Here is a 10956-nt window from a genome sequence, read left to right as displayed (position 1 = left end):
ACCATATTATTGCTCAAAAGAAGAAAGCCATGCGTGCATATAACAAGAAGGTTAAAGCAAAGACTTTTGTTGAAGGAGACCTGGTATGGCAAGTTAGATTTTCCACTAGGAGTCAAAGACAAGGAATATGGAAAGTGGACCCCAAATTAGAATGGTCCTTACTTGGTAGAACGAGTCCTTGGAAAAGGGGCTTATAGATTGATGGATATAGATGGAGGATCCCACAAGCATCCTGTGAATGGTGTATACTTAAAAGAGTATCACCCTTCTATCTATGAAAATTGAAAATTCTCAATTATGCTACCAGTCACATAACTTGGTTGGCACCTTTTTTTCCAAGTAAATTGGAAAGCTGGAAAGGAAACATAATGGCCATACTTTGACCATTTTTGATAGTTAAGTAAAAATTCATTTCAAAGAGAAAATGTTAAGCACTTGAAAGGGTACATTGGCTAGAACCATGAAGCTGACTTAGCTGAATTTTAAGGATCAGCTAATTTCCTAAGTATGGATCATTTCATAGAAAAGAGACTACATTACATGGTCCAGGTTTTATTCATCTTGGATATTACTGATCTTGCTTGTATATACATGTTTTTCCATGTTAGTAAGTTCTTTTGTTTTCTGAATTCCTTTGTTATGGAAAGTCATTTTATGACTAAGCCTTATTGTTAATATATGTGACGGAATTTTCCAGTTTCAATGATTTAGAAATTTTCCATGCAAGAGGCACATACAAAAGAATTGAGAAATGAACATCACTTCCATTAGATACTTGATTTTATGACATGTTCCAAAATTGGCCGCTAAACCTAAAAGTTAGCCATGCAATAGATTTCAAAACTAACTTAATTATTTTCTACTAACAACCACAAGTTCTTTCCAAAAACAAACACATAAATATCTTGTAAAGAACCACATTACATGGCGGCAAGGACGCCTCCAAGTGCCATCTAAATTTTCCTTGCTTCTTCAAGATTAGCTAGTGCCTTGTTCTTTGTTTCTTTAAGTTGAGGAAATTCGTTTACCAGACTTTCCCATTCTTTCCTGTAAGGCTCAGACTCAGTGAGGATGGCACTAGCTGTTTGGTCCAACTCAAATTCATCATATTCTACTTGTTCTAACTCTTTTTGAATTTTGTTTAGCTCCTCAGTCAACATATTTTTCTTGGCTACAAACTCCTCAGCTCGTGCCTTGATTTCTAGGTAGGGTTCTAAAGCAAGATAAAAGCTTTCAAAGGCTTTGTCCCTAAGTTTAGCTTTTCTTTCATATTCTGAGAGAGAGGAAGAACTGGAACTCATATATGAAACAAGAAATTGAAGTTGATGCTACAAAATGGTTAAGGAAGTTTGAGTGTGATCAGGAAATCTAGGGTGTTTCTTCAGAGTAACTATAGTGCTGGCCAAGTCTTGATGGAAGGTTACAACTTTTTACACATCATAAGATAAGATAACAATTTTCTTTTGGCTGCTGTGATAGGGTACTCTGAAGGATCTGGAAGTATGAGTACATTGGCACTTGAAGTTGAAGTGCTTGAAGATTGAGTGGCCTTGATCACTTTGTATAGATCGGCCAATGCAAGAAGAGATCCTCTATGCATCGTGAAAGATGTTGATGTTGACAAAGAGAGGGTAGCCTGAAGGAAAGAAAAGTTTTGCTTATTAGACAGAGTAAGAAATGAGGCAAAGTTTAAAAGCATAAAGACTTGCCTCTAGGTTGGAAGGAGGAGGGCCTGTAGAAGTTCCACCAATACCAGAAGGAATAGATGTTCCAATAGTGGGAGTTGGAATGGGCAGACTTTTTCCACTTTGACCAGCCAGAATTTCCATAATAGAGGCTTGAAGGTCTAAGTCCTTTCCATAGGCAACTTGTACATCTGGTTGAATGTTGGTAGAGCCCTATTGATCAAGTATAAAAGGGAATTATGAATACTTTAAGAAATTAAAAGGGTGAAGGAGATAGCAAATGAGACTTACCAAAACAATCTCCTTGGTTGGTTTTAACTTTTTCACTTTTGGAAAGTCTCTAGGCTATTTGAAGTCCTCGGCCTTTTCCAAGTCAATCTTCATTTTTTGCCTTTCCAGCAACTTTTCCAGAGGGGCTACGCTTGGTGAGCGTTTTGCTAGAATGTTGAGTATGAGTTTGCCCTTTGGAAATATGATCATCATCGGAAGAATTTTCATCAGAGGAAGAAAGTTGGGGTTGAAACTCCTTCTTCACAATAGCCAGTCCCTACAAAGGAGATATCAGGGAATCCAGAAGTTGGAAAAGTTAAGTCTAGTTTTGCTGGAAATACCTGAGAGATTTTTTCTTTTCCATTTACCTTATACAAAACATCCTCTTCTTCTTCTTCCCCAACTTCTTCTTCTTTTCCATCATCACTAGAAGAAATACTTTCATGACTCACATCACTGCTTTCAGCCACACCCTTAACCTTGCTGGGTAAGACAACAGTTTTTTCTCCACCCTCGTCGTCATCACTTTCCTCAGGCATTTCTTCTTCTCCATCTGGAATTCAACAGTTTAAATTTCAGAGTATGGAAAGTTTACAGTAATATAAAAGAAAAGAGAAAGTTTGAAGTGAAACACTTTTATACCTAGAGACAAGGGTTTGAAGGAGGCTAAAATAGTGTCACAAATGGCCTTATGATTCTTATTCTAGTGGAAGAAATGTAGGCCGTCCACCGTATAGTAAACTCATTAGAGGACTAAGGCTTGTTAGTATGGCCTTGAAAGTTAAAAACCGACCGTTCCACTTCATAAGCCTTATCAATTGCTACAAATTTTGCAACATCCTGTGATTCTTACCCGTTTATCAAAGTATCTATTTTGAGATTTATATGGTGGCAAGGGAATAAGCTGGGTGAACCCCATTTGCCTAACCAGTTGAGCCGGATCGTAGAATTCCACACCACAAAAGCTATTCCTTAGGTTAGGGTTGGTCGTGCTATAATAAAGGTCTCGAGCAAGTAAAAAGCTTGCCCAAATACTTTTCCACTCTCCAGAATGTTTTTTGGTGGAAACCCCCGGAGAATTAACTAACCATGATGGCATACGACCAAGGAAAGTAAAGGGATCGAAGAACTTGTCATCTCCAGTTTCACATTGGTTGTAAAAATACTTAAAGTTTTTAGCAAAGTTGAAAGTGAAAGGGGATGTTGTTGCCAAGGGATAGCATAGAAGGGTTTTTCGAGTCTGCATGGCAAGAGGGGAAGTTCTATCTTGGAAATATACCTTAAGCCACATCTAGAATAACCAGAAAGGGTCTTGAAATCTTGAGAATTTGGAAGCGAGGAGGTCATTCAGACCTCTGTACAAATGGGAGAGTAAGAGAAGAGCCAATGCCAAATCTCCATTCCTGGCTAAAGATATGGCAACTTGAACAAATTCCTTGGTGACTTGGTCGAATGGAACGCATAGCAAGTAACCAGAAAGTCAACAGATTAGGAAAGCTATGTGCTCGTCCTCTTCGACTGGCCAGTTTTCTTGTAGTGTTTGATGAAATGAAGGTGGGATGAAACAAATTTCTTATTGCCAGTGATTTTGGTAGGAAAATGAAATTAGTCAACATAGAGAGTGGCACTAACATCATCTCCATGAGGTTTGAGGCCGGTAAAACAACAAATATCCCTTAGAGTAGGAGACATCATTCCACATTTCAGGTGGAGGGCATTTGTAGTTATGGACCAGAAGAAAAGGGATGGAAAGAGGAGATTTGGATCAAGTATGATGGAGACCTTGCTGATTTGGATAATATCAAAGATTCCTTGTCTTCTTCATTGTGAGGAAATCTTTTCATCTTTGGAAAGACGATTCACCCAAGAAGTCCAAGAGGAATGATATGGTGGCCAATTCTTTATACTGAATGAGGGTTTTACTTTCTTTCCCTTCTTTAAAATAAGAGGGAAATCTGAATCAAAGGGAAGAGGGGATGTACTGGAAGGGTAGAACTTTGCCAACTCGGAAGGGGCCACACCTGCAAAGGCCAGTCCAAGTTCAACTGAAGAATCTTCAAAGGGAACCAAGGGAACGAGATGCAGCTTAGTAAGATTTAAGGATTGCAGAAGTAATTGGACTTGATGGCTTCGAGTTTTTGTTTTAGTATGAACTAAAGGGGCTGGAAGAGAGGAACTAGTGGTCTGTTTGGAAGGTTTCTTAACTTTGACAGGAGCCATGGTTCATAGCTTCCACAAAATTAGGGTTTGTGATTTTAGGGTTTGGTTGGAGGAGAAGAAAGTGGGAAAAAAGAGAAAGGTTTTGCGGTAATGGCAGGAAATATATATATATGCATATATATATATATATATAGAAGCAATGAAAGAGTTACGTTTATTGAGGTTTAGTAGTTGGGATTTTCAAAATTCAAAAGGGAGTAATGAAGATTAGGAAGTTTGATGGTTTAGGCCATAAATGGATAAGACTTATATTGGGATACAGATTGTTCCTTTTGAAAGTGGCGGCAGATGAAGATTGACATGGAGGAAATCGAGGAGCCAACAACATGTTGTATAAAAACTCTTCCTTTAATGATTACTATGAGTGTCCAATTCAATGACGACTTTAAAGGGGATTTGTTTGGAAAGTTCAAAATTTAAAAGGGAAGTAATGAGGTTTTTGGTTGTTAGCCATAAATGGATAAGATCTTTTTGGGATATGTTATACTTTTCAAATTGGCGGTGGAAAAAATTAATTAATGTGGAAGGAACCAAGGAGTTAGCCACATGAAAAGGTGGAAGTTATATAGCTATGATAGTTGCCTTAGAATTTAAGTGGGTCAAATGGCGGAATTTAAATCCCATGCCTTATCATCAAGTTGTTCCATAAAATATGGAATTTGAGGGGCATATGTTTACTCCATTATTTTTGCCCAATGGAAATGCGACTTATGGCGAGTTCCAATTAGCTTGCCACACTGAATTGGTGTTTTAAATGTCCAAAAGAGGAAGCATAGTGTGGAATTGGTGAAGGTTGATTTTGTGTTATCCACCAATAAGGAGGAAGTATGTGGCGAGTTCTAATAAAACTTACCACGATGGATTGTAACTCTTATGAATTATTATTAAAAGCTATGTAATATTACATAGTAATTAGACAAGTGGGTTAGTATAATCCTACCATGTGGGGTTTTTTATTTTAAAAGGAAAAGAGGTAAGTCCTATTAGGACTTGCCATCTTTAAAACAAGGACCCACCTCTTCCTATATGGAATGAATCGATTACATAGAAATACTATACTATATTCAACCTCATACACTTATCCAAGTCAAAGTTCATCCAACCAATGGTTTATTAACACATGACGAGTTCTACTGAGCTTGCCATGGTGCTAGCCACGATAGATCAATTCTTTTAAGAGTTGGTTTTATTGAAGGTTCATGGAAAATCTTATTTTTAAAGGATACCAATTAAATGGATATTTTCCATTTAATTATGAAATCATGGTTGACTAAGCAAGACATACGTGGGGCTGGATTTTCTCCTAAAAACTAGGAGGCTTCAACAACAACTTCTGACTAGATTAAACAACGTGGTTATTTACAAAGAAAGTGGAGTGATGTTTTCCAGAAATGAAGAATATATTTCTACATATATATACATATATATATATAGCCCACGATAAATAAAGGAGTTGCTGAAGGAAACCACGACGCCATAAATTTGAGCCTGGAAGGAAATTCTCAAAAAGGGAAGTTATAGAAATTGAGGATGCCAATCCATGATGAGAAGGACGCTGAAATTAAGGGGTCCATGGCGTCATGAAGTCTAAAAACCAGAAAGGAAAGTCTGGTTAAGGGAGGTTACTGAAATCAAGGAAACGTGGGTGTCGAAGAAAAGGGGATGATGTATATTTATGCATATATATATGTATATAGATTCGTATCAGATACAACCCACGATGCTATGAAAAGAAAAGACTCCTAAAATCATGGGATACTTGGCCAAATATAAACACGTCGGTTGAAAGTGGTGGAAATTCATAGGGGAACTACCACTAACCGGGGGAAGTTATCAAGGATCATGGGTGACAAGGCTAAAGTTGATAAGATCGTGTCTGAAGTTAAGGAAAGAAGTCGACAACATGAGGAAGAAAAACAGGAACGTGGGACACATGTAGGTTCATAAAGAAGACAAGTGGAAAACCCACTCCAAAACTACCCACGATTCAAGATTATGGAAGACTAAAAAGACATGGCTGGAATTATGTTCGGAAGAAACACAAAGAAGGAAGAAGACAGAGAAAGATCGTTGTAAAACTGGGAATAACCACCAAGGACGTGGACATTTGGTAATTTCAGGCCAAGCCACGTGGAAATCACTGAAGTTGCCACATCAAACTGCAACATGCATGGAGGAGCTCTATAAATAAAACATTTAGAGCTAGTTTGCAAATCCTGTGCAAATCACATAGCAATACATCACTTCAATTACTTTACATTCATGTATCTTTACATTCATGTAATACACTTTCAATATATTTAATTCAAGTTCCGCACTTATCTTTCTTACTTTCCAGCACCTTACTTTGAAGTCATACACTTTCAATACCGCTTTCATTTCCACTAGCCATGAAGTAATCCAGAAGTCCTTTTTTAAGGCAAAAAGAACCCTCGAAGGTGGTAATTCTAGTCCCTCGTACAATCGCCTGATCCCTGCAATCTCCTACTAAATAATTGTTTGGATATCTACTTTAGAACGATAGCAGTTCCTGGCACACCCAACACTCACCCTCCTTTCCTCACTTGGAAAGGACCATGGTTTTTAGGAGCCGAACACATATATTAATTATTTTTTAATTAATTTTTTTTTTCATTTTTAACTGCAATATTATTATTGTTACCTAAAAAAATAATTTTTTTTTCCAATTATTATATTAAATTAAAAGGAAATATAATTAGAGAATGAAATTTATAATATTTCAGTATATATATTAATTTATTTTTAAATTCGATTTCTTTTCAATTTTAACTAGTATGGAGTATATTATTGCTGTTAACTAAACAAATAAGTTTTTCCAACTACTATATTATATGAAAAGAAAATATAATTAAAAAAGGAAATACATAATATTAAAAAATCTAATTAGAGAAGTAAACACATTAATATATAATTTTTAAATCAATAAAAAGAAAGCTAATCAAAGAATAAAATATATAATATGTAGGGAAAACTACATTTCAGTAAGGTTAAAAGTACTAAATAACAAATTGGTTTATTTTAAAATTTTATTTTTTATTTTGGTTGACTTAAGCAAAATAATTAAATATACATATAAAATTATTATTCAAGTCCAAAATATCCTCCAAATACTTATTTTAGAATACCAAATTATTCTTCTTAAATTCAATAATTCCTTCACTCAAAATTTTAAAAAACCCACCAAATTTCCTTTTTTTTTTTTTTTTTTTTTGGAAAAGGAAAATGTTGATGTGTGTGTGTGTATATATATATGTAGATATATATAAATGTAAATAATTAGAGGACTATCAAAGATTCTTGAATCAGCATGTAAAAGAAAAATAAAAAAAAATAACATAATCATCATCAAATGAAATAATTTTTTCCTGAATTTCTAAATGAGAGAATATTGTGTTGCTGCCAAATAAAATTCCCAATTAAATTGGAATCAGTCGACAAAGCCGATGATGATTTAATGTGGACTGTGGAGATTGGTCATGTATAGATTATATGGTCCCCAAATCCAACGGACGTGATCTATTTTGATCAAGCCTAACCCAAGGCTTGCCCTTATCACTCCATGTCCCCGCCAAGCCCATGTTGATTTCACCTATGATCAATGGCCTCGATGTTGCCACCTAACACAACAAAAAACTGAGGCAAAGAACCCAACTCACAGATCTTCCTTGTCCCCTGCGATTCCATCCACCAAAGCTAATAAAGGCAGCCCAACAAGTAAAAACACAAAGGGAGAACCATCAGATAAAATGTTGCTTTGTAAAAACGTTAGTTTTTATGGTAGGACGAAGTAGATTGGAAAAAAGATGGATTCTACTTGGAAGATATTTAATAAAATTATTGTTGTAATTGATTTATTTATTTATATTTTGTGTAGCGTGTGAATTAGACATCTCTTTAATTATGGCTCAATTCCTGTTGTTTCCTGGTTAAAAAAAAAATTGTACAGAAATCTCAAGTTGTGATATGGTTGTTCTTAAATAAACGAGCCAATTCCGAAAATTGTTAGGCTCAACTCTTTAAGCTCATAGACCATTCATGAAATGTAGGCTCATGCATGAGCGAAAGTGATCTTGAACACAGTGTGAAAATCAAGGCCGAACACTGAATATATCTTGGCTATTTTTATTAGACGAGGCGAGCCAAACAAAACCTGAACTATTTAAAATAATGAAGAGTCAAGCCTTGCATCTTTAATTTGGGAATGGATTTCAATAGTATTATCTTTATTTGATGGAAATATGTATATATGCATGGGCGTACTGAGTGACTTTTTCGCAGGTTGCATTTCCAATGTTGGAGAAACTGGTACTCTCTGATGGGAGCCTCTTTGAACATATTTGGAATTCTCAGATTCCAGCAAGCTCCTCTAGAAAACTAAGAGACTTGATGGTAACTCGGAGCAGCAAATTGTTAAATTTCCCTCCTAACCTGCTACAGAGGTTTGAGGCTGTTGAAGAACTCAGTATGTATGAGTGTAGTTCATTAGAAGGTGTAGTAACCTTCAACCGGGAAGGACTTAATGCCATAGTAAGACAGGGATTTCTGGTCTTCAACAACCTAACAGGTCTGGCAGTTGGTCGTTGCAACAGGGTGATATATTTGTTCTCTCTCTCAATAGCAACAACAGGTCTCGCCCAACTTCGGAGACTATATATTTATTCCTGTTGTTCGATTGAAGAAATAGTGAGAAATGAAGAAGAAGGAGCAAAAGATGCTATAGATAAAATTGGAATTCTGCTCCCTCGGTTAGAGTATCTGCGTCTCTACGATCTACCAAACCTGAGAAGCTTCTGTGAGCCAAATAATATTGCTTTTCAATTGCCATCCTTAATTCACATCTATGTTAAGGGGTGTGACCAAATTTGGACCACATCAGGCACAAGAAAGCCAGTGACAAGTTTATTTGGTCATCATATTCACAAGACCCTTGAGCAAAAAATTAATCATGGTTTGCAGAGCAACAAATTAATCATGGAATGGCGACGGCCAAGAGGTAAATATGGAGTTGATAAAATTCTAATAAGAAATATGATAAAGACTATGTATTTTTATTAGTTGTATGAAATTTGTCCTTGAATTTCTATAAGAAATTAATGACTCAGCTAATGCTTTCCATTTTGATATCAATTTCTAGATGATGAAACAAATGAAGATGAAGTTGAAGGAGAGAGCTCGGGGCAACAATTATAACACACCAAGTGTAAGTTCCTTTTTTCTCTTTCAATGCATTTTTTTATATAAATTTGTTGTCGGTGGCATAAGTTATGCGTAGTTTCTTAAATATTCATTTGTTTATTATCCCCCAAAAAATAAATAAAATACTTGTAACAAAGAAATGAGATTACAAAAGAGTTGGCATTACAATTGAAAAACACTTAGATCAATTGTAATCCTAACTCTTTTATGGTCAATTAAAAGTTACACTATTTTGTGATCAATTATCAATTTTTAAGTTACTGATTTAAAAACTACGAAGGGCATAAAAATGATTTTGAGAATTTATGGAAATTCATGGGACACTTGACTCTAGTTTTTTAATTTTTTTAATTTTTATTTTTTTTACTTTTACATTGGCAAAAAATACACACATAACTCACACACCCACTTTATTCTTTGACTCTAGTATAACATTTGTAGTTAGTAAAACATTGTATAATATACCTAGAATACACATCCATATAATTTTGAAAAAAGAGAGAGAGAAACAAAGAGAAAATTCAAGTCAATCTCTGAATACCTTAAATAAAAATTTTACTTTATTGTGGAACCTCTACAAGCCCAGAATGTGTCGCAGATTAACATAATGAAAATTCATTTCAATTTTTAGTGAATCTTGATTGAATGATTAAATATCTTTTGTTGAACATAGTCAACTAAAACCCAGTTCTGACTTTTGAAACTAAGTGGATGGAACAAAAGAAACAAATGTTGTACAATACTTTAGAGAAACATGGAGTTGATTCACCGTTTTGCTGTAATATAAACTGTTGATGCGAAAATTCTCACGACTCGGAACGACAGCGTTTACCTACAAAACAAAGGAATTTCACCTCGAATGGCACCGGTGAGGTGCCAGCAGAGGACCCTCTGACGATCAAGTTAATACTTGTAATCGTATCACATAATAATTATGTATGTTCTCTTTAAGGGTTTTTTCTCGTACCGTTTTTTAATGGCTTGGTGCCCTATTTATGGCTGTCGATTGAAACCAAATTGGTTCTACCGATATCGATGGTTGAGGTCTCCCTTATCATCCGCTTGTGCGAGATCAAAAGAGATCCGTTTGTTGCCAGATTTGTCGAGGATATGATTTACTCCTTTGACTTTCTTAAATTGTGCCAAGGTTATCCTTACTCTGTTGAACCACGTCGTCTTTCCTTATCCTGGATAAGAAATGTAATCATTCTTATCCGATGGAAATCTTTATCTTTGATAACAAAATATGTCAAAGAGATCTGGCGGATGGACAAGGTAGGTTAGGTTTATTTTTCTTTATCAGTTGTCTCCCATTCCCAAACTTGCTCGTCTAACTTTGGGAATGTAAACTTTATTTTATTTTTTGCCTTGGGCACTGTTCCCTTGGGAAGAGTGCCCGAGAGTACTATTCAAGTGAACAATTTTTTTTTTTTTTTTTTGCCCTAGGCATAGTTCCCCCGGGAATAATGCCCGCGGGGGTACTGTTCATGTGAATAGTAATTTATTTCTTTTTTTTTTTTCTTGGGGAATTTTTCACTTGGGTATTCTTCCCTTGAGTAATGAT

At 35.6% G+C, this 10956-nt stretch overlaps 1 protein-coding gene across 1 annotated transcript in view; it reads left to right on the top strand.

Annotated features, from left to right (window-relative positions):
* The first annotated feature begins 8478 nt into the window (after window positions 1–8478).
* LOC132267672 (uncharacterized) overlaps window positions 8479–10956 on the top strand; it is a 36437-nt gene continuing 33959 nt past the window's right edge. The window contains exons 1-2 of the mRNA XM_059768798.1: window positions 8479–9189; window positions 9331–9396. Of these exons, the coding sequence (XP_059624781.1) occupies window positions 8487–9189; window positions 9331–9386 (759 nt within the window). The 5' untranslated portion in view covers window positions 8479–8486 and the 3' untranslated portion in view covers window positions 9387–9396. The remainder of the gene's footprint in view (window positions 9190–9330; window positions 9397–10956) is intronic.

This window comes from Cornus florida, unplaced genomic scaffold, assembly GCF_030987335.1.
Source record: "Cornus florida cultivar Cherokee Brave unplaced genomic scaffold, ASM3098733v1 CherokeeBrave_3.0.0_Hap2_Chr07, whole genome shotgun sequence".
Taxonomy (NCBI): Eukaryota; Viridiplantae; Streptophyta; class Magnoliopsida; order Cornales; family Cornaceae; genus Cornus; species Cornus florida.
Note: the sequence above shows the minus strand (reverse complement) of the source record. Positions and strands in the feature narration are given on the sequence as shown.